We start from the raw sequence: 25,271 nt of genomic DNA, 5'->3' as shown, positions 1-25,271 counted from the left end.
TATTCATGCATATGAACCTATGCATATCATCCTACCTCACTTAGCATACCAGTACATTCAAAGTACTGACGCATACTTTTTTTTACGTTATAATGTCTTTTACCATTGGTTCAGACGCTCAGGCTCCTGAGCGCACTTAGCAGCCAAGCCTATCATCAGTATACTTAGTGGTGAGTCCTCATATTTTGAGGACAGAGCATTATTTTTGTATTTCAATATAGTTTCCAGTAATCAGAGTTAGTTAGGAGCTTGTCTAATAAACTCCATAATTCAGACAGTTAGAGGCTTTCAGACTAGAGTATTTCAGACAGTTATTTCAGTATTCAGTATTCAATATTGATTTTTTTCAGTTATGATCCTTATGACATTTTCAAGCTAACTTTTGCATTTATACCAGTTATATTATTATTTTTAGTGCTTACAGAAGGTACCAATCATGGGTTAGTTGGTGGTCCTGTGGGGTCACTAGAACCATATAGCATTTAGGGTACAGACTCATTACAGTTTGCTTACAACAATAGCTATTATTCGAGTATTGGTATGGCTCCTTTTGAGGAATTATATGGTAGGAGGTGTATATCTCCTATTGTATGGTTTGATCTTGGGAAAGAACATATATTTTGTCTTGAATTATTTTATCAGGCATTAGAGAAGGTAAAGTTGCTTCAAGACAAGCTTAAAGTTACCTAAAGTCGCCCAAAGTCTAATATAGATATTAGGCATAGAGACTTAGAGATTGAGGTCAGGGATAGGGTGTTACTCAAGGTGTCACCTATAAGAGGAGTGGTGTGGTTTAGAAATAAGGGGAAACTTAGTCCTTGGTTCATTGGACGTTATGTGATTTTAAGAAGAGTTGACAATACTGCTTATAAGTTAAAGTTACTATCTAGCTTGAGTTTGGTTCATCCATTCTTTCATGTTTTCACATTGAAAAAGTGTCTTGGTGGTCCTTCTTTGGTTGTTCCATTAGAACAATTGGGTATTTAGGATTCTCTGTCTTATAAAGAGGTTCTGGTTGAGATATTAGATAGGCAAGTTCTTTGGTTGTGAACCAAGGATATTATTTCAATTAAGGTTCTATGATAGAATAAAAAGGTGGAAGAAGCTACTTGGGAAATGGAGGATATGACGTCAAAGTATCTACATTTGTTTTTTGCTCCTGGAATTCATGTGGAAGGTATGTGTTCTTGAACACATCTTTATTTTCTGAGTTTGTTAAAGAAAAGATTAACATCTTTGCCTTTTTGTTTTCAAACTTTGTTAAAGGGATGTTTGATAAAAATGACTCTGTGTGTGGTTACCCCTACCTTGTCCGTCATTCGACGACGAATATTCCTAGTAGGGGAGACTGAAACATTCTGGGCTTTGACCTTTAGAAAATTTCTTGGAAATTTGTTCTTTGGACCCAATATGACTTATGGGTACGAGCCATATACTGGGATATGGATGGAATGGTCCTGTCATATGCTGACCAATTTTAGTTAGTGGAATGGTTTTGATCACTGGAATGGTCAAGACTTAGGGTATGAGTTGTAAGGCTTGGTACAAATTGTATCGGTGACTCGTATACTAGCCAGTGTGTGATCATCCTGGAAATTCATTCTTCTAGTGTTGGATGAGTCGTATACTAGTCAATGTCTAATCCAAAGGTTAAGGCTTAGGTACGATTGATGGAAATCAATCGTAAGGAAGGTTACGACTCGTAAAAGGATTAGTCGTATCCCTGTGACGGGTTTGTTAGTGATTTAAGTAGGTGTATTTTAGATATTTCTCTACGTACCCTAATTAGGACCCACGACTTCTAATAAACTTAGGAGGTTATTTACTCTATTATTCTATACATTAAAACTTAGAAACTATTTCAAAATACTCCATAATTCTCTCAAGAGCTTTTGGGGCAAGAAAGCTAGGGTTTTATCTTGTGGATTGCTTTGGGACTTGCTTTGGTGATTTTTTCTATTAATTCTTTGGTTTAATGCATGATTCTCTTCCCTCATTGTAATTTCAACTAAAGGCATGGTTTATATGATTGATGTCATGGTTTTACTATTTCATGATCATGATTTTCAACTACTATTTGGGGATTTTATATTGAATCCTTGGTTATGGTTTTCTATGGTTTTAATTATGATTTTATATGCCCTAATGGTGGTTTTGGACAACTGGATTACATGGTAATATTTTAATAGTCTTTGGAATTGGTTTTGGTTATATTATGCCCCCAATGTATTTGATGAAATGTTTATAAAGATATGTTAATTGCATTGACTTCTTTTAATGGAACTCTTGCATGGTTTAAACTTACTAAAAGATTTATGCATGGCTTAAATGGTTTGAAAAGGGTAAAGGCTAAATGGTTATGCTTGTGGAGAACATTAAAGTCTCCTATGCAGATGTAATATGGTATATGAAAAGGGCACCTAAGGTCCCCTTTACCTAAATTGTTTGGCTATGGATATTACTTTTAAGTAATGGGATGGTATGACGATACCTCCAGTATTGGCCTTGGTTAATGAATGGTAAATAGATTGTTTAGACTTTGTTTAAATTGAACATTAATGGTGGAAAGTGTAGTTAAGTCGTGAAAGATGGCGGTCCCGGAGGGACAAAAACTCATAACTCATATTTGTCGATATGAGGGGTTTTTAATGATCATATGCGAGTGTCACATTTTATATTGGAGGGATGTACTAGTTATCTTACTGGATATTTCCACGTCATGCGGCTATACACATTGGGACCCTTTCAGCTGGGAGAGCCAAACCCATATCACCCATTGGTGGTTAGGACAAAAAAGGTACACAGTGCGGGTAAAGGTCTTAAGTGCATGCTAAACCTGATCTTTTTTCCCGATACTTATATATGTATGGTTGTATGCATTATGGATGGTTTTACTTTGTTTTATGATTGGCATTATTTTATCCTTACCCTGAGATTCATGCTAGTGGTCATTCGTTACCCTCTTCTATTGGTGGTTGTATATCCATGCTACACAGTAACCAACTATTTTACTCCTCTTGTTTAGTGTACAGACTCGATATCAACACTTGGATTGAAGTGGTAAGCTTCCATTCTTTTGAAAGGAATTATTTCATGATGTGGATTCTTTTAGATACATTTCTTTTATATTAGATATTGGATTTTTCCATGGTTGGGGGCAGGTCTCGACTATATTTGTTTACTCTTTTGGATAGAGAATTTGTGGCATTTCTGGGGGTTGGTATGAACGGAATTAGTAGAGGTGTCAGCCTTAGCATTGATATTGATATTGAGGCTAGCACATCATAAATAATTTCTCACTGTTCCATCTTATTACATTTTGGGATTGATTTTCATATTATATTTTGGTATTCCTTTTGGTTTATGTTCTATGGTTTCGTTTGGTATGGTTAGGCGATTGGTGCGGTATTGTTGGACTCGATTAGGTTAGTCACGGTTGTGATCCTATCCCAGAGTCTTAATTAGAACAATAATACTATCTTGTTATATATTTAAATTCATCCCATCTAAGGCTAGACATAGGTGGTTGGGTTGGGTAACATGGGCCATCCTCGGTCTTGGTTGGACTTGGAATTCCCATTAAGATAAGGCCCGGGGTCGGGTCGTGTTAGGTATCTATTGGTGGTAGAGAAACTCTTATGGATTTGATAGAAGTTAGTTATGTTTGACTTTGTCATCATATTGGGGATGGATTGGTTGGATTCGTATTATGTTTTCTTAGATTGTCAGACCTGTAAGGTCATGTTTAAATTCCCGAATTAGCCGATCATTGTATGGGAAGGGGATTCTTTAGTGCTTACGAAAATATTTATATCATGTCTTAAAGCCCGAAAGTTGATTTCCCAAGGGTGTTTGTTTCATTAGGTTTGGGTTAATGATTCTAACTCAGAAGGTCATTCTTTAAAAACCTATTTGTGTGGTTAATGAGTTTTCTAATGATCATCCTGGTGTTTCTCCCGATAGGGAAATTGATTTTGGGATTGATATTTTTTTGGAAAATCATACTATTTCTTTCCGCTCCATAAAATGAACTCTTTGTAAGGGTTTCCCATCCTAGTGTACTTTCGTAGGGTGCACCAGTGTTGTTCATGTGTAAGGAAGATGGGTTTCTTTATATTTGTACAAGTTGTTAGCAATTGGATAAGAAATGTGGAATAATCTCTCTGTTGGGTAGACTAGTGTGTGTTGTGATTGTTTCATGTGTGATACTTGATAGTTGTTAGATACTATGTTTAAGATTGCGATGCTAATTATAGTGATAAGAATGTTAATTTAAGGATATTGATGCAAAATTCAAGGAAGTTAATTAGTATAGTGATGTAATATGTGAGAGATCTTGGGTTATGCCTTGTGAAATAGCGGGTTATGTAATTAGGAATTAGGTAGAAGGTCTAAGTGTAGAAGTAGAAGTGGTAGCTTATGCCTATTAAGTTCCGAGCTAAGGGTGTCGTGTATGCCTAGATTATGCCTATTAAGATTTCTTAGCATGGGAAGTCTAGAGAATTATTACCAAGTTTTAGGTAGTGCCGAAGTGGGAGAGAAGTAGGTAACCAGTGTAACTCTTGATATGGGTATAAAAACATGTGATGAATGGGGATGTTCTATTAAAGAAGTAATGTTAGTGTTCTAAGGATTAAAAATGGAGAGTTTAGAAACATAGAAGTCTATACCCCTAATTAGTGGTTATAAGGTGATGATTGTAGAGGTTACTAGATTTTTGGTAGGGTAGACTGTGCAATGGGCACAACAAATATAGGCTTGAGCGGTGTGAATCAAAGATATGTCAATTGTGGTGTTAAGTATTTTGATCCTTTATAGGATGTGATGTTTAGCTGCATTGATGGGGTAGAATAGTATCTTGGAGGGATGTAAGAAATAGAGCCCCGTGGCCTAAGTTAACCTCTTTTAGCTTTGGATAGACTTAAGCGTGGGAGAAATGTATAGATCAGGCTCTCATAGTGGTGTGTCGGTGGGGAATCATAAGGTCGAATTGGTGAGGTATGGTATTTGTAGCTTATTTTGTTGATTGAGGACTAAAGGTGAAGGTTATTTGGGATAGGCTTAAGACTGTGTAAAGTTGCCAAAAGTCCTATGGGACGTGAGGCGAAGGGACATGGAGTTTGAGGTTGGGGATTGGGTGTTCTTGAAGGAGTCTCCCATGAAGGGAGTAATGAGTTTTGTAAGGAGGGAAAGTTGAGCCTTCGCTATATTGGTCCGTATTTATCGATGGAGAAGGTTTGTAATGTTGCCTTCTAGTTTAAGCTTCATTTGTTTGGCTTTCTATGTCCCTATGTTAGGAAAGTGTGTAGATGATCCTTCATCATTGTTCCTTTAGAAGGGTTGGATATCTCAGATTCCTCATCTTATGAGGTAGTCCCATTTAAGATCTTGGATCGGCAAGTTCGTCGATTGCGAACAAAAGTTATAGGTTAGGAAAAAATTCCATGGTAACCCAAAGGTACAAGGAAGCTACTTGGGAAGTAGAGTAGGACATGAAGTCCAAGTATCTGCATTTATTTTCCATTCCAAATATTCATGCAAAACGTATGTGTTCTTCATCATATCCTATTTTTCTAAATTAGTTAAAGGATATGATGATTCATTATATCTTTGTTTTCTAACTTGGTTAAAGGTTAGTTTGACGTGTAACAATGTGTAAACTAGTTCTTGTGCTTGACTTTACCCATCATTAAAGGATGAATGATCCAATTAGGGGAGACAGAAATGTCCTGGGTTTTTTACCCTTAGAAATTTTTTGACTTTGAGCTCACTAGACATCATACGACTTGGGGTACTAGTCTTATGATATGGTACGAATTAGGGACCCTGTCTCGTATGTTTTACATTGTGTTTTATGTCACTTACTGTCCAAGGTATGACTAGTTGTATGATAGGGTACTAGAAGTAAAGAGTCAAATCGTATGATTCCCTAAGTCTTGTCCAAGGTCAGAATAATAGCATAAGCCTACTGAAAATAGAAATTATATGGGTAGGGTCGAAATGACAACACAACCCTACTGAAAAAGGAAATATTATATAGGTAAGGTCAAAATGACGGCACGACCATATTGAAAAAAAGAAATTGTATGGGTAGGCTCGAAATGATGGCAATGACCCTACACAAATCAGATTTGAGGAGTCACTGTAAAGACGCATGAAACTATGCAAATCAGATCTGAGGAGTCACCAAAAAAACGCACAATGCTAGGCAACTCAGATATGAAAAAGTAGTCCAAAAAGATGCACGATACTATGCAAATTAACTATGAGAAGTAGTTCAGTGAGATGCATGGTGCTACGCAAATTTAATCTGAGAAAGTAGTCACCGGATAAAAGGACTATGCTACGCAAATAAAATATGAGAAAATAGTTACCAGAAAAATACCCGATGACCCAACTCTTGCTAACATAATCATTGGCCAGACGGGTGGCGATATGGATTATAGCTGCTTGTCGACAGTGGAAACTCTTTGATTATTTACCACGATCCTAGAAACTTTGGTACCACATGAGAAATATTATTGAATTGTTGTATCTGAATTATTACGTTGAGACCTTATTTATAGACACTACAGTTCAATCATTCCAAATAGGTCACTACGTTACAATCCTTTTCCAAATTGGTCAATACATTACAATCCTTTTCCAAATAGGTCATTACACTACAATCATTTTCCAAGTAGGATTCTATATGTTATTTTTATTCCTACACATATTCTAACACGTGTCATGAGTGTGCGAGGTTTTTGTACTATTTTTTTATTGTACGCGTGCATTTAGAACTTGCCCAGTTCATTCTAGTAGGTTGTAAGTAGGTGTCTAGGAAAGGATCATAGGCCATGTTTGATCTTTAGTCCACTCAACCTCAATAAGTGATCCAAAGTTTAATGTTAAATTCCTTGCTCCCTGTTTGAGCTGACCTGCCTTCTTTATTCAAAACTTATTCACCTTTCCTATTTTAACTGTTGAACCTCTATTTTGGCTCTGGCTCCTCCTTGGACATCGTGCATCTCAACTCAGACAAATCACTTAAGTTGAGTATGGCTATTGTAGAAAGGTATAACAAGTGAAAATTAGGTGTGAAAAAAGTAATGGACAAATGAAGGAAGATCTTATAAGTGCATGCAGCACGTGTGTGAGTGTGTGTGTGTGTCTATATATATATATATATATATATATGTCTCTCTCTATGTATAGATGTGTATTGTATAAATAAGGAAATAAAAGACGTAGGGAGCTACTGTACTAGGTGATGGAAATTGTTGAAATACCTAAGTGAATAAGGACGAAATCTTAAGTCAAGTGGATATGAGTAGCTACGTCATGTCAAGGAAGCTAAGTCACTACTCCCAAATTCATCCTACCTGCACCTAAGCCTTTAGTACAAGAGTGTTGTAGTGAGCTCAGTCAATCTACTGAAAACCCGACGTAGAATAGTAAGGGCAAGCCTATGGCATAACATATGCATGATTTGAAATTTCGTTGTTAGAGTGAAAGATTTGATTTCCAGTTCCAAAATGGAAGTCTACATTTTGTGTGAGGATTTTTTTTTAAGTGAGGGCATATGGATAGCATTGAAAATCGTTGACTATTAGATAGAATACTCTTTAAGTGTATATAGTGTCGCCTATTTGTGTTGTAATGCCAAGTATGGATTCCTGTCATTGATTAGTAAAAGTCATGCTCGTCTCACCGAGTTCTATGTTGAGGTTACAAATATTATTCTATCTCTTGGAACTCTATTGTGTGCATAATACCTTTTTGTTTAGTTATTTGAGGACAAGGACGTGTTCTAAGTTGAGGGTGTTGATGTGTGAGCTTTCTGACGGCCTATTTGAGGCCTTTGGCTGGGAATAATTGCAAGTTCTTAAGCAACTTTTGTTGTTTTTTAATCGTATTTTACTTTGTTGCGCAGGAAAGTCAAATTTTGAGAAAACTAAAGAAAATAAGAAAAAAGGTGTGTTGACGACTTGAGTAGACGATCCGCCAACTCTCATCGTCAATCTGAAGCATAGTTCAAAAGCTGTGAAGACTTCGGGTGACGATTTGTCAACTAGTTGACGAGTTGTCAACCTCCATCGTCACCTGAAGCAGTGTGTTATTTAATGAGGACCCTTCTAAAGACTCCAGTTGACAAGCTATCAACTGTGAGCGGGCAAATCTGATAATTTATTTTGAATTTTGAACTTCCTCTACTATAAATAGCAACTTTTAGGGTTTTCTCAAGATCTCGAGAATATTCTCTTTCGAACGTTACTTTTGGAGAGAAAAAGTGAAGTTTTGAATTTACTCCTGATATTTTGAAAACTTTGTGGATCTTTGGAAGACTATTGAATTGTGAATCCATATTTAGTAAGCATAATTCTTAAATCTATGAGTTTATCTTCTATATTCTTCTTCAAATTCATGAGTAGCTAAACCCCCACAACTAGATTGTGGGAGTCATGGTGAATTAGCTATTTTAATGTTGATTGTTATTGGGATTCGAAGGATAATGGGAATTATATTGATAAACTTGTAATTTTAACTGAATTCTAATGGTTGCAAACATTAGAACATGCCCTAGGATTAATTCGCTTAAAATAAGGAATTAAAACAGGAACAAAGATTATCAGCAAGGATTCGAAGACTTTATCTCTTCATCTTATGGTCAATGCTTTAAGAGATTGACTAACTCAAGGTGAAGTCGAATTCAGATGTAATTTTCTTTAAGTTTGAAAGAATTAAAGGATTAATCACCTAGTTTAGGTTGAGAAACACTTAGGTGAATATTAGACATCGATAACCTTAAATTTCCCAATGTCATGAGAATCCTACTCAACAATTGAAACATAATTGCAATACTAACCACGGCAAACACAACCCTAGATCTAATTCACCACTGATTTATATTTCTGTAATTCAACGTCGTTCTCTAGCAACAATTGAAACACTGTTCTACAAACTGTCATAACAAAACCCTCATTTTAAGAAAACCATTGACTATCATTTATTTAAATCACAAACATCTTAATTAACACCATATGCCCTGTGGGATTCAACCCCAACCTCTGTTGGATTATATATTTGACAACAACCGCTTATGTTTCTTTTAAGAAAGTGGTAGTTTGGGCATATCACAAGCGATAGGGATAGATGGAGGAAATTCCACCATGTATTTGGTGGACAATTTGGAAAGAAAGGAATGCAAGATGTTTTGACAATAGTAGTAGTAATATATCAAATATCAAACTCAATTGTATATTGTTACTCGGTTTTTGGTGTACAAAGGCTTTTGCCGATGATACTACAACAATCATAGATGTTTCGGGGTCTGTATGGGTTGGTAGTATCAGGAGGAATTTTCTTTATCTTCCTTTTGTAAAAATGGTTTTCCAATACTACGTAAGTACTGAAATTAATACAAAATGTTACCAATTATAGAAAAAAAACAAATGGAGTGTAACTAATACTTGCATTATGTTGAAAAAGTCTACCAGACAAGGTACTGATAATATAAAAATCTAATACTTGCATTATCTTTTCTATTGCAGTATACCAAACGACCCATTACAGTTAACACTTGCTCATTTATTTATACTGTATATACTAATGTTGGGGAGAAAGATTGGTCACTTTTGCCTCCACTGGACAAAGAAATAGCAGGTTATATTAGGCATTATATATTTCTTGTTGGAAAAATAGTGTCACCAGTGGGTCAATTCAATGCATGTGATTTTTGTTACCATAACACCATTCAATACCAGTGATCAGCACAATTTGTTGTATGACTTGCATCCTTCAGAAGTTTGTGCTTTTATACACTGAGATTTGATTCGATATTGCAGGAAACGAACATAAACTTGGATCATTACTGGTTACTGCATGCCAGGGATGGTAGGATACGATCTACTAAAAAGGGTGAAGGTACTAAGCTGGCCTTAGGAACTCTCCCTCCCCCAAAGTTTCTTTGCCTCCAAAGTTTTAGAAGTTATCGCTATTTGAAACATGTCTAAATGGCAGGCATTAGGGTGTCAAAATAAACCCAAATTGAGTTGACCCGTTCAACCCGTCCAAAACTTAATGGGTTGGGTTCAAGATAATTTGTTATTGGGTAAATCTCAACCCATTAAGTCCCAACCCAATTTCAAATTAGGTTCAAATGAGTCCAATCAATCTCTACCTCAACCCGTTTAATAGAAAAAATATTTCTTAATGAAAGTAGGAAAAAAAGTGACAATGTGTCCTCCCACTTTCAAAATTACCCACCTCACCTCACCCCCACTTTACCCCAACCCCCACCACAAGCCAACGTACTCCACCCCCACCCCACCTCCCTTATATAAATAATTTTTATTTCTTAAAAAGTTCTTTATTAATTTTTTTCTTGTCCCCACCCCCCTTATCCCCATTCCCCCTTCCTACCCCAAACCCCCACCCCTACACTAAAAAATTAAAAATCTTTTAATTTTTGAAAGTCAATAAATAAATTTTTTTTGACAAAAAATATAATCTTACCCCAACCCCCATCTCTCCCTACTCCCTACTCCCCTATCCGACATACCCCCCCCCCCCCCCCCCCCCCCCCCAAAAAAAAAACATATATTTAAAAAAAGAAATTTTAAGAATATGAAAGAGATACCTGTGGTCATCATATCATCGGAGAACATCCCCACAGTCAAGAAGTATTTACTCAAGCTGCAACCTAAAATTTGCTTCTAGTTTTGTAACAATAACCAACATATTATCCCATGTTTTATCTTCTTACTTTGTTCACCAATATAGGTGCTTGAAAGAAGGTGCTCAAGAATTCAAGGTAAAGCCTCTCAAACAATCAGATGTTAAGAATGGAGATGTCATATGACTGAAGTAACCAAACCATGCAGTGGACAGTTAAGCATCGGGAGGTAAAACAATAGTGCATCCAGTGGCAAGAAGATGCAGAAAGATACAGGAGTAGAGCTAAAGGAAAAATAGGAGCAGAAATTTTAACTATGGCACTATTGACTATTGACCAACGATCCAAGAACATTGACAATATCATCCTTCTTTTATATATTTTTTAATTAGCTATTTTGGATCAATCCTATCACTCCGTCTTAATTGTCCAAATAAACTTTTTCTGTCAAAAAGCATGTGCTCTTCCCCAAAAAGATGCACATTTTGCACACGCATAAAAACTGCACATAAATCTGGTTCTACAAGTTCAATAGTCATGGCAGTATGCATCACTAGAACACAACATAGCTTTCATGTCTCTAAACCATAGCGACAAACACATGAAAGTCAAATGCTTAAAAAGCCAACAATTGAATTAGAATGTTCATGTTTGCTTTTATCTATTAAAACATAATAAGAGTATCATACCGATTCCCAAGTTCTTTAATCCTGTGCTTCCTTCAAAAACTGCACATGTAGAAATTGAAGGACACGTCCTCAAACATCATAACCTGCCCATTTTGATGAACATTGTGACATTGTCGTGTAGTTATCATTCTTTCATTTGACGAAGATCTGATGTCCTCTTTTGTAACTTGAAAAGCACAAAGACACTACTTAGTATTATAAATGAAGGACACGTCTAAAAATCAGTATCTAAAAGGAAGAAAACTTCAACCTTCATCTCCTGCTTGGTATCTAAGTAAAGATTTGAGTGTCCTGATTTTTATCTGAACTGTCCTGATCCCCCTTTGATACAGTGGATATCTCTATAGATAAAGATGCTTCTTCTGCACATTCAGAGTAGTTAAACAATCGAGTCCTGTCCTTCACTTCTGGAGTTTTTTCCTTTGGTTCCTCACAGTTGCTACACCTATTGACAGCACTTGATACATCCACTGACTTTTCCTTTCCTGATGAGAAACCCTTGCACCTACCAGAAACTTCAGTAATTGGGACAAATTGGCTGCTATCAAATGGTAGGATATCAACACCTTTGTCTCCATCGCTCGGGAAATAAGGTATCTTACCTACATCTCTTACAAAGTTTCCTGTTACTGTGCCATGGGAACCAAGACTATGTAATGAATCCTCGGTACCACATGCCTTCTTGGCATCCTGAAACAAGTTCCTGAAGGTGCACCCGGGGCTATCTAGTGCAAAAGTCGTTGGTTCCAACATAAAACTTGAGGGTGCATATTCACCTGGATATTTATTAGACCCTTTGAAGTTCTGTAGGGTGTCCACTTGTAACTTAGGCTCCCGGTCAGTAAGGACATCTCCAACAGAAAAGTCAGAACAAGTGGATACATATCTTTTGGAACCTGAAGTTTGGTAGAAAGATCTGAATCTTGAATTTGACTCTCCTGGACTATATCTTGCCTCCCTCGGTTGATCATTGTTCATGTCTGACCTCTTCTCATAAAATACAGGATTGCCATGTTCTGGCTCGGCTCTTGATTGGTTCAGTGGCCATGGTGACTTTGTTGGCTCATCCATTTCTTTCCCTAGCTGAATATCACTCCTCTTGCAATTTCTTTCCTTCGAAAATAACATCTCACAGAATTTTTTCTCTTTGCTCCCATCAGATACATCCTCCTGGCTTCTCCTTTTATTATTTGAGTTCATCTTTTGTTGTGTGTCTAAGTCACCCACCACTGGATGGAGAATAAGAAAAATAATTATATTGCTCATGTCAACAAGTCAGTGAGTGCAAACGATATTGACCTGCAGTGGATGACTCTTCGCTGAAGAGGAGTCAACATATCCACGAGAATAAAGTGGATCAGTTCATTAGTAAAATAAAGGCCCAGAAAAGAGACCAGTAAGCAGAAAGAGCTTCAAATAGCAACCTCAATAAACTCAAATTATCTCTTGCATCTTCATTTGCAAACCATGTCATGTCAGCATGGTCTATATAATCCATTAAATGAGGGCTTGCGCATCCCATGGAATACCTGCCAGTAGAAGAGTTTAAACCAACTAAAGAATCACCCCTCACCTCTACAACAAAATGTGCCTACCATTCTCCATCTGAGACACTGAAATTCTCTGGTTTGAAGTGCTTGGAATAGGAAGTAGGTGAATCTGTTAAAGAGAGAATAACATATCAAAACCACAGAAAATGCAACTTATTGGCCCAAACTATAATCTGAATAATATCAGGAAAACTATTCAATAATATTCCATTTTGGCTTCCTATATGGAACAGTTTGTCATATTTTTTGAACTTGGAGAAACTAAATAACTTTATGATAGAACGGCGAGAAGTAAAACAGTTATAAGAATATGTTCAGGTTTTTAAAGAGCATCTGCTATTAGCAGAAATGTAAAGCACCTATTATGTTGAATTCTGCTTTGGCTCTCATCCTGACCCTGCAAGGGCAATAAACCCTCAGTATAGAACACAAACACCCTCAAATTAGAGATTGAAGTACTAGATGGGAAACCTTTGATTCTGATGATAAGAGTCATCAAAACAGGTTCCTTGCTTCTCATTATTTCTGGCACTACAAGAATTGGCAGAATTCCAATAATAACAGTCCTCAAAGTAGAATGCTCGCCTCCCACAACTTTGGCAATTCCAAAAATCAGTGGAGCCAGCATCTAAATGATATAAGTGGCTCTTAGGTAGTGAACCACAATCTTCATGAAAGCTTTCAGGAAGTGGGAAGCTGGAATATGCTGAATGTAAATATAAAAGACGATGTAGTCATATCACTCGTAAAACAAAGTAAAACCTTCGAAGATGCGGAAGTGCCAAAAGGTTTGAAATTTCTATGCAACTTCAGAAAGCACTTCTCCGACTTTAAGCTCTATACCACATGGATTAATTTCTGCATGCCTCTTACGAGAAACATATTATTAATATTGGCGAACTGTCAAATTTGATGTCAAAAATTCAAGCTTAATAAAGAGATATGTATGGAAACTCTAAAGGTGTTACCTAGCTACGATGTTATTAATGTGGCATTTGTTTAAGTTTGCAAACTTTTGCCTTGTTTGCAAAATAGTTCAAACAAACGTTCTCCAAGAAGTTAAATAGTAGAGTTTGCAAACTCTAAAACAAGCAGCTCCAAAGGAATTACAAAATTGAAGTGTACTTACTTTTTCAAGGAAAATGAACAGAGATTCACCCTAATAAAAAAAAGATACTCAAGAAACCAACCTAACAACACTTTGGAGATGTCAATATAGAAGCCAAAAAATATGAGGAAAAAACATAATAAGGAACCTACCATTCCAAATTGTATTTGAACTCTCCTTACTTTTGCCAAAGATCTCATCATTCTCAAAAGCGTGCAGATAAGTGAAATTGTTATTAAAGGAGAACCATTTGGTATCTGGTAACTTATGTTCTGCGCTGCCAGGTAAATCTGGTATTCCCCTGGAGCAAGAGGATCCGTCTAAAGGACTTGTACGAAAAGGTAGTTCTACATCCACCATCATGCGATCCTGTGGTTTTTCATATAACCAGAAACGAATAGATCAGGATTCGACCTCCATATAACCAATAAGGGCTTTGCCAATAACAGAAGGATATCTGCATAGCAATAATCCTTCCACAAAGACCCAAACTGTTTTTGTTTTTGTTTTTTTCCATTTGCAGACGGTGAGGGGCTTATTGACAACATAAGCATGCATGCACACATGCATACATACATACCTAAATAAATGTGTGTGTACATGTAGAGTATGCATATATTGAAAAATGATGGAATGAAATAGAATTTCGGTATCTCATCACTTCTCGAGATCAAGAGCAAAAAATGCTACTCTACATCAGTTGAAGCAATAAACAAAGAATCTGTAGATTTAAGATACAGGGATGCCCACCATTTAAGAAGCTACAAATGCTGAAACTAAACATCTAGTTGCCATAAACCTGGAACTTGGTTTTAACACCTATTGCCAAAGCTTTTGCCCGTTTGATATCATAAGGTATAATAGATGAAAGGTGTGTTATGGCATAAATATTTATAGAACCTTGAAAACTATTCCTATATCATTTTTATGTCGTTTGATAGGGTAAAAATATGTGACATATGATAGTATAGGAAATGGAGATAGGGCACAGGTGCTGTATTTCAGAACAGATTGAAATGAGGTTTACGTTGAAGTATGACATGTACCAAGCTAGCAACCCTAACAGAATGATAATAGTCTCAGGAAGTGCTCTCACCAATTCAAGTTCAATGCCATATATGCCTCTGTTAAGGTAGTCAGATGAGAGACCCTTTCTCCTAGCCCTTGGACATGAGGACCTACCATAAGAAAAGGGTCCGCAGTCATGCAACATAAAAGCAGATTTCGAAGGAGCACTTTCAAGGGTTTTCAGGCAACTGCGTGCTGTTGTAGCAATAAAGCATAAAAAGAGTGTCCCTGTAAATCAGCTTACTGCAGCATGAAGAGCTAAACCATTAAGCATGCCAATTTGATTAAGGTCCTATGTAAAATCAATTTAGGAAGTTATTGTATCCAAATATAGCAACCTGAGAAGCAATCAGGTGTATAGCTCTCCAAGGAAACTGCTCTAGTATTCCAGAATGTAAGATAAGCAAGAAGCATGTGTGAATTGATCAAATGGATATCCACGATTTGGTTATATAATACATAATAGTAATAACACTAAACATCCTATAGGGGGACTCAGAGTCGGGGGACTCAGAGTCTCAGATTACTTTCCAGTGGCTAGAGTACCAGCTAAGCTGTTTTGAGAAAATTGTGATGTCCAAAAACCCTTGCTTATCAAGTACTGATGTCAACTAAGTAAACATTATCAAGGATTGGGTGGTTATCTGTTGCCGTATTACTTTTTTGCTTATCTCGAAATAATAAGAGCTTCTACTAGAATTTGGAATTCCTTCTTGCTGGAAGTAGCATTACTGTAAACTACATCCATGACATTAATGTCTCATTCTGTTTATGAAGCTCTATGTCAGTGGCAAAGTGGACTTGGTTCAAATATGCACTTTATCATCTATACGGTCATGTTAACAGCCAGAGGATGTCCTCAAAACCTGGGAAAGTAATGCAAAGTCGCCTGAATGTGCAGATGATGTTTTCAGTCAAGAGAACTGATGCATGCAGCTTTCATGCTCAGTTTTAAATTTAAAACCTATTCATAGTCTTGACTTCCAAGGGTTGTCCTAACTATTCCTAACCACTACTTATCATAGAAATCTTGTCAAGATGGCATTTACAAAATTATTATTCATGGTCTGTAATTCTTGATTAATAAAGTATAATTACCTGCCAGGTTGCTGCGGTGAATGGACTGGGGTAGACATTTCAACTTTACCTAAACCTAGTAAGGAAAAAAGGCATTTGATCAAATGTTCATTCTAAAAGAACTGAAAGCCACATAAATATAGATGGTTCTTCCTTCCTTTTCCCTGCAAACTAGATATGATACCATAAAGAGCATAAGAAAAATGAAGAAAATATTCCTAGAAAATAGCTATTTGATACTACCTCCATTTCAATTTGTTTGTCGTTAGTTTCCTATTTAGTCCATTTCAAAAAGAATACCTCTTTCCTTTTTTGGCAACTCTTTAATTTCAACTTTCCACATGGCATGCTTAAGACCACAAGATTAAAGGGCATTTTGGTACATTCTACATATCTTTAGTTTAAGACCACAAGATACAAAAGTCTTCTTTAATGTGTTAAATTGCATGATAAGTCAAAACCAAACAAACAAATTGAAACGGAGGGAGTACTTGAAAAAATTTCTACAAAGAGCATAAAGTAGAAAGGAGAATGAAAGAAATTAATTAAGCTCTCCTATGCATTTGTAGAAAAAATCAGTCCTTTATAACCATGGTGTTAGGGCCAGCCTGCGCACACCTCAACTAATTTCACGGGATACCTACCACCTCCACCAGGTACCAAGTAACTCTATCCACCAACGCTAAGACTAATGGGAAGAATCAACTAGTGCTTTTGTCTCCGTTGAAATTTGAACCTGAGACCTCACAGTCCTCAACCACTTCATTGACCACTAGACCACATCCTTGAGTGTAAAAATACCAGTCTTTCAAAGAATATAAATGTAATTGCTTTATGTTCAACCATCGAATATACCTTCAAACGAAAATGCAACATGGCCTTCATGAGTCGAACTTCCCAACTCGCAGTTCGGTCCATCATCACCAAGTATGTCAATGATAGAGAGCTCTGCAAAATTGAGACTTTAGCGTGCGGGAATCATTTTTTTAGCTCAAACAGTTCAAACCAGAGAATTTTCTTGGGAAGTTCTTTAGTTTAGTACGGCCATTAAATTCACAGTAGATAAACATCTGCCAGCTTTTGGCGCTATAGCGTAAAGGATATCCTGATATAATATCGTGAACTTGTACTTTCACCTACAATAACAAGTTGAAATTTAAAAGGAAGTGTCTCCAATCAAAATGTTTATCCTGTTGCTTAATATAGTTTAATAAGCCATTTGAATATGTTTTCTTTTGACAGGTAAGTACTACAAGCTTACAGGCAACAGTTTTATAAAGCATCCACAGATATACTCACGCTTGCTTGTAGAGTTTGTCAGAGGGTTTTCTTTGTGATCGGTGCTGTACAAAGCTTTCTCATGACCTCCAGGTGCTCCGACTGATGTACTGAGCAACAACATCAATTAATTGAACTTTTTCAGGAAAAAACTTATGTTCATAGACATTTTTTGAGATTGATTTATTTCATAGACATCACAACCAAACATGTAGAATACTAAGAATGCAGTTCTGGACATTCTAATAGCTGCTCGCATCCAAATCAGGCATGTACTTAAAGCTTTCTATCTGCACTAGTGAGCATATTTTTATTGAGAAAAAAATTAACCCAATCAAGCTTCCTAAAGGATTTTTACATATATATTTATGCAATTCAACAAGGATAAACCTAGGAGAAGTTTATGTTTGTGCAATTCAATATGGATAATCCTCTCAACATAAACATGCTTACTTCTGTGGGCAGGCAGCATCATCTTGGTAGCTTGGTGAAGTTCCTATTAGGACAATGAATCACATTCTTAAGATGTCCAAATGACAATAAATATAGTTATATTCCTCAGCCAACAGCTTTTGCCAGAATGCAAGTGTACTACCTTCCTTATGTTGAAGAGAGCCAAGACAAATGACTTTTTTTGTTTGAATCACTGGAGAAGGCTGTAGCATTTGATTGTCCTCATAAATATGCCTTGCTTACATAGTAATGAAAATAAATTAGGCCACAAAAGGGAGATGGAGAATCACTGGGCTATTGCAGGGAATAGTTCGCTCTTCAAGTAAAGAAAATAGACAAAGTGCAATTTTAACATGGTCACATTATAATCAAATTTTGTGTCAAATTCATATTGCAATCTCTAAATGATAAAACATGTATATTAGGTTGTGTCATATCATTGAAGACTTGGAAATGATAGTAAAGAAACTAATCATAGAAGAATCCTAATAGAGCCCGATAGCAAATCATTGCACTGGGACACAAATGCTAATGAAGCTGCATACTGTTTGCAACTAGTTCAAATGTTCTCTTGAGTTCTAAAGAAAGTGAAAAATGCACATCATTCATTTTGATTTTCACAAATTTCAAGGATCTTACTTCCAAAGGCTGAACATGTTGAGATACAAACTTCTTTGACAAGTAAAATCTCTCACATAATATGTTTATATTGTTCCAATTTTATCAGATGTCCCCGAATGGATAATCCTTGACATAATATCTCTAAGCTATCTCAAAACAAGAAATATTAACAAGCATCAAATGCTATAGCCGATCACCCCCAAGAGCACATAATTATATATGCTTAAAATTTTGGAGAGTTCAAATATTGAAGTTAAAGTACCTGAATGGACATTTGACTTGTGTTCCCCAGAACCTGTTGATAAGTTCAGTAAACTCAGAATATCAAGTGAACGACTATTCTTTTCTGGCTGATAGCATGGGGTTTTCTCCTCAAAGAAGCTCTCTCTTGCATCTTTTTTCTGCTGCTCATGCCATTTTCTTTGCTCAAAAAATTGCTTTTGCCTATACCATAGACCAACTACGACTTAGTCTAAATCTCTACATATTGAAAGTTCAACAACAGTCTCAAAGAATTTTGAACTATTTTGATGTTGAGGAAAGCTAACAAATATTTTTTGGTTTTAACCCTGCGACATAGAAGGAATAGGAAAAGACCCTATAGAATATTTTAAATTTAAAACGAACAAGTCAACCTGGTCTACGAATCTATTCTAATTATCAACGAATTCCGAGAATTTTAGGTGGAATGGGGATTGTAATTCTTTCTACTTCTCGAGGTATAATGACAGACCGAGAGACTCGACTAGAAGGAATAGGTGGATAAATTTTGTGTTATATCTAATAATCCTTTATACTATCAAAATTGGATTCGAAACTTCCTATTTGTTAAATTTGTAAAAAAGAAAAAGGTAAAACAGTTATCCAGTCAAATAAAGGCCTATGTTTGATGTTTTAATACCTTTTCTGTGTTGACCTTCTTGACTGACGTTTTTCCATCCCGCGAAATGAGAATACAGATCACAAGAGAAAATGTAAGTATGAAAACATTTCCCAAAGCACAATAAGGTTAAACCATTAAAAACGATGGAAACAAATCAAACTTTCACAAGAACAAGCTGATAGACTTCAAAGAAGATGCATGTTCTGTTTCTTATTTCCTTTTTAATATTTACTTTCGGGAGCAGAGTGAGCTGAACATTGTCACAACAAACCAGCAAACTGGCTTTCACAAATTTAAACTCGCCTAAAGAAAGTGTGGGAGGCTTTCTTTTTCAAAAGAAGAGTTAAGCCAGGACTAAATGGATTAAGAATGTTATCATTTAAGAATATGCTTGAGCTCCCAATCCAATAAGGGTGATCTTCATCTTTTAATATACTTCTATGTAACCCCTCATTTGAACTGTATTAACCACAATTTTACATTAAAATCCATAACCATCTCCAGAGACATGCATTACTAAAGATCAACTGACAGACCACACTAATGAGATGTAATTCTAGCCTAATTTCAATTTGCTCAATTGTCTTCCGAAGCTTCCCTTGAAAGGAAAAATCTATTCTCCAAATTCAGAAATATGCAAGTAAATCTCCAGAATAATAAGTAATTTCCTTTGATACTTACAGCATCAACTTTCCTCCTTGACCCACCCATCCATTGTAACATCGTGGCAGAAATCTTCCTTGAAACTTCCACCAAATGGGAAGAGATAATAATGTAAGGACCAGAAGAAGAATAAAGGGAACAAAAACAAGTAAAAGAACAAGTACGTATTACCTAAGTGAAAAATCCCAGGCACTATGTGAGTTTAACAGGCTTGTGATAACAAATTAAAATATGGAATGGCTTAACTCTGCCTCTAAAATTAAACATGCTAGATCCTAGAAGATATTAAAATGGAAAAGATGTCATAAATGCTCTTCTACTACTACTTATTTAATTTGAGTTTCATTACATGTTATAATCAGAAACAGGAAAAAGATAGACACGTCATAAACACACTTACTACAAAAGCTAATGAAATCAAAAAAATTTGAAGTACTCCTATAAAAAAGACCACTCAGTAACTTAGCCAATGACACATGGAAACCAGATTGCGTCCATAAAATGCCATAATGTCAGTCCAATCACACCCTACTCCAAGTTTTCACCTTCCAATTACCAAAAGACATACTTAGATAATTCTGGTCCCATTTGTTTTCATTGAGATTATGATACAAGCACAAGGAGCACAAGGATTTCAAGGTCTTGTAGAAGGTTCAAGTTCGGATTTGGCAAGTGCTTGAAGACCCTTTTGGAGCCTTTTCAAAGCCTTGATCAAATTGAAGAGAAGGAGAGATCACTACATCACATAGGCGCCTATTCATTAAGAGCATAGTGGTCTTTACACTTCAAAAGACCACACTCCAAGGGCGCCTCTTCCTATGCCTCATTAAGGGAAATTTAGTCATTGTTATGTAATAGTATAAATAGACACTTTAGATACTATTTTCATTAGACTTTTGATGACATTGAATATTACTCTTAATTTGTAGCTTTAGTCTTCTAGTGTAGCCCTAGAATCCGAAATTAGGTCCCTTGAACATTGAAATTGGTTTTTCACTTGTCTTGGGAAATTTGCAAGAAAGGTGTGCTTGAGGAAGTGTGAGTCCTTTGAGTCACCTAAGAGGAAGGTTTGAACTTCTATTGATGAGGTGTGATTGATGGTTTGATACACCATCTTTTGTTAATCATTTGGTAGAAGTAAGGTCTTTCTATCTATCTTAATTTCATGCAATTCTTCTTCTTCATCTCCTTCTATTGTGTTGTTTTCTCTTCATGTGCTTGCTGGTTTTTGTGTTTTGTGAGTCCATTTTCGTTAGTTCATAGCCTTTAGGCTATCATTTGGTATCAAAGCCTTGGTTAGGGTTGTTCCAACATCCCTAAATCTTGGTTTTAGTGTTCTTATTTAGAAAATCTCAACAAAAAAGTGTCAAAAATCCGAAAATACAAAAAAAAAAAAAAGGTGTTTAGTATTGTCTTGTGTTAGATCCTTATTTAGAAGTTAGATCTACTAATTTTTAGCTTGTTTTGATAGTTTCTAGTGTTAGATTCTTGTTCTCTAACACTAAAAGTGTCTAGATCTACTTTTAGAGTGAAGTTTGGTTGATTTTGAACTAGATCCACCATTGTTGTGGCTTGTTTGAAGCTTTTTGGAGAAGGTGACGTTTTGGGTTTGTGTTGGTGACTTGATTTGTGGCTGATTTTTAGTGGGTTGAGTTTGTTTTAGCATAAGGAACCTGGATCTACAAAAAATCAGATTTGGAGTCCATTTGCTTGTTGGTCAAACTTGGTCAACACTATAATATTCATCTTGTTCATCCTTGATCTTCATATCTTAGTAAAGGGCAGCCCGGTGCATTAAAGCTACCGCTATGCGCGGTGTCCGGGGAAGGGCCCCACCACAAGGGTGTATCGTACGCAGCCTTACCTTGCATTTCTGCTAGAGGCTGTTTCCAAGGCTTGAACCCATGACCTCCTGGTCACATGGCAGCAACTTTACCAGTTACTCCAAGGCTCCACTTCGATCTTCATATCTTAGTGAAGAAGAATATTCAAAGGTGTTGTTTGATCCAAAAGAGGGAAGAAAGAGAGTGAAAAAGAGTAATGAGAGAGAGGTATGTACCGGAACAATATAGACATGAATTTCTTGCCAAGCTTTACAATCTAAAGCAAGGAAGCAAGAGTGTCATGGCCTATTATGACGAATTTCAGCAACTCATTTTGAAGCTTGATCATAGAGGTGAAGAAGTCATACATGATGTTATTCGCTTCAAGGTTGGATTGAACAAGGACATATCATCCCGTTTGACTCTTCACAAGTTTGGAACCGTGGTTGAAGTCTTCCAAGCGGCCATGGAGATTGAAAAAGAGAACAAAGAGAGGTCGGCTTACAAGCTCAAAATCCAACAAGGTTCGGGTTTGACAAGAAACAAAGAGGTAAGTCCTTTGACTTCGGATTGGAACAAAAACAAATCTTCTTCATCTTCTCCTTCTTCTCAAATCTCAAACAAGCAAGTGTCATACCAAACTCCAAAGTTGGAGGTAAAGCCGAATACCTTTCCTACTTCATCTAAGGGCTTGCATTGTTTCAAGTGTCAAGGTTGGGGTCATCGGGCAAGTGAGTGTGCTACTCGTAGAAATGTGATCCTCAGGGAAGGTAGGTTGTACTATCTTGGTGAAAAAGTTGAATTAGAAACCGAAGGGAATGATGATAACTTTCAAGATGGAGAGTGCTTAGAACCCGAAACTCAAGAGAGAAGTAAAGAAGAGGTATTGCCTTGTGAAGGGGAATGTGATGTCCCTAGTTATGTGGTTCGGAGGACTTTGTTTAGTAAGGTCTTGGATGATCAAAGAGAGAACCTCTTTCATACCAAGTGCCTTATTAAAGGAAGTGTGAGTTCCATGATTATAGATAGTGAGAGTGGTGTGAACATTGTTAGTGTCACTTTGTTTAATCACTTGAAATTACCCACTATCCCTCACCCGAACCCATACACAAGCTTCAATGGTTAAACAAGTGTGGTGAATTGAACGTCAAACAGCAATGTGTGATTAGATTCAAAATAGGGAATTATCATGATGAAGTAAAGTGTGATGTAATCCCTATGCATGCATGTCACATCTTGTTGAAAAGGCCTTGGCAATTTGATAGACACACGATGCATGATGGAAGGGCTAATAGGTACACCTTTGAGCATGGTGGTCGAAGATTCACTCTTCTTCCTCTTCCACCACCTAGTGTGAATGGAATCCAAGAGAAAACCAAGAAGTTGGATGATAAAAGAAAGAAGGAAAAGGAAGGGAAGGTTTTGGATTGTGAGAAAGGAAAGGAGGAGACAACTTTGTTTGTGGGACTTGCCCACAAAGGTCCCTCGATACTCACTAACACAAAGGCTAGCATTTTACCTAGCCTTGATTCTCCTTATTTGCAGGTTCAAGCTCATGAATTATCAAAGAAGGATCAACACGAAATCTCACATGAAAGTGGCCTCAAAAGACCCTTGGCCGAAAGCTTCAATGGAGTGGACTATCCTAGTCCAAACCGAGGTAGTGATGCTATTCCCAATATTTCCTTGAGCTAAAATTGTTGTCATGTGATTCCTTATGTAGAGGTTTCGGAATTTCTCGATGTAGGTGTACATGATTCTTCTCTTGTTAGCTCTCTTGATATGTATAATAAACCATGTGCACCTAAGATTAGTTCACTACTTGAATATGAGAATAGTGTGGTTGAAAACTTTCAAGTTAGTGTTGATGCTAGGAATGATGGTCTTGATATTGAACATGGTTCTTTGAACTTGTGTAATGAAAGCCATTATATTAATCTTGTTCATAGTAACCTTATGTTTGTCCTAGGGGTGGGTAATGCCTTGAATGATTGTGAACTTGGTAACATAGTGAAAGGAGTGGGCCATCTCGACTTAAACCTTTATCATTTGCTCCCATTTGACCCCGGAATATTCTTGAGATGTGAAGATTATAGTTGCTGGTCGTGCTCACTTATCTTTGATATTGATGCTATTCATGTCTTTGGTATCCTTTATGATAAGCTTTTATGTCAAATACTAAGGATATGTGGTTGTATGTCAAGTGTGAGCAACCATGGGTTGATGATATGAGTGTGGTACCAATACTAACCCTCCTACCGAGAGGATTGTGTGTTTGTTTTGCTCTCTCTTTGGTTTTTGCAAAATCTGAATTTGAGGACAAATTCCTTCAAGATAGAGAGGATGATACAAGCACAAGGAGCACAAGGATTTCAAGGTCTTGTAAAAGGTTCAAGTTTGAATTTGGTAAGTGCTTGAAGACCCTTTTGGAACCTTTTCAAAGCCTTGATCAAATTGAAGAGAAGGAGGGATCACTACATCACATAGGCGCCTATTCATTTAGGGCATAGTGGTCTTTACACTTCAAAAGACCACACTCCAAGGACGCCTCTTCCTAAGCCTCATTAAGGACAATTTAGTCATTGTTATGTAATAGAATAAATAGACACTTTAGATACTATTTTCATTAGACTTTTGATGACATTGAACATTACTCTTAATTTGTAGCTTTAGTCTTCTAGTGTAACCCTAGAATCCGAAATTAGGTCCCTTGAACATTGAAATTGGCTTTTCACTTGTCTTGGAAAATTTGCAAGAAAGGTATGCTTGAGGAAGTGTGAGTCCTTTGGGTCACCTAAGAGGAAGGTTTGAACTTCTATTGATGAGGTGTGATTGATGGTTTGATACACCATTTTTTGTTAATCATTTGGTAGAAGTAAGGGTCTTTCTATTTATCTTTAATTTCATGCAATTCTTCTTCTTCATCTCCTTCTATTGTGTTATTTTCTCTTCATGTGCTTGCTGGTTTTTGTGTTTTGTGAGTTCATTTTCGTTAGTCCATAGCCTTTAGGCTATCAGATTAACACGTTTGAATTTGATGATTAAGATGTTGACTTTAGATCTGAACCCTGAATGATTAAGACTGTTTTCTTTTCAACATCAGAAAGTTCATGATTTACTTATTTTGTAAACATAATAAATAAATATACAACTCAAATAAAAAAAGTAATTAAATATTAAAATATATACAAATTTTAATAAATAAAATCATTATTTGCTAAAAAATGAAACATTTATGTTTGTTAATGATGATGCAGATGGTTTGCAGTAGTGGTGATGGTAATAGTTGGTGTTAGTGGCTAGCAATGGTGGTGATGATAGTTGTGATGGTGGAGGTGCTTGGTGTTACAGTAACTGGCATGATGGTGGCAATTGGCAGATGTGGTGGTAGTTGTGGTGGT

The 25,271-nt window shown here is 36.5% G+C and overlaps 1 protein-coding gene across 1 annotated transcript; it reads right to left on the bottom strand.

Annotated features, from left to right (window-relative positions):
• Positions 1 to 11,160: 11,160 nt before the first annotated feature.
• On the bottom strand, positions 11,161 to 21,110 carry LOC107841455 (the record flags this gene model as incomplete). Its single annotated transcript, XM_047396931.1, is given in 17 exon segments — positions 11,161 to 11,512; positions 11,597 to 12,575; positions 12,646 to 12,665; positions 12,771 to 12,875; positions 12,942 to 13,005; positions 13,256 to 13,293; positions 13,368 to 13,602; positions 14,157 to 14,373; positions 15,101 to 15,182; positions 16,171 to 16,225; positions 17,005 to 17,097; positions 17,449 to 17,537; positions 17,881 to 17,923; positions 18,023 to 18,118; positions 18,764 to 18,945; positions 19,403 to 19,425; positions 20,066 to 21,110. Coding segments are annotated over 16 exon segments (2,343 nt in total). The 3' UTR covers positions 11,161 to 11,512; positions 11,597 to 11,616.
• Between the last annotated feature and the right edge of the window lie 4,161 nt (positions 21,111 to 25,271).

The sequence above is a fragment of the Capsicum annuum genome, chromosome 9 (assembly GCF_002878395.1).
Source record: "Capsicum annuum cultivar UCD-10X-F1 chromosome 9, UCD10Xv1.1, whole genome shotgun sequence".
Taxonomy (NCBI): domain Eukaryota; kingdom Viridiplantae; phylum Streptophyta; class Magnoliopsida; order Solanales; family Solanaceae; genus Capsicum; species Capsicum annuum.
This window is presented reverse-complemented; position numbering and strand designations above follow the sequence as displayed.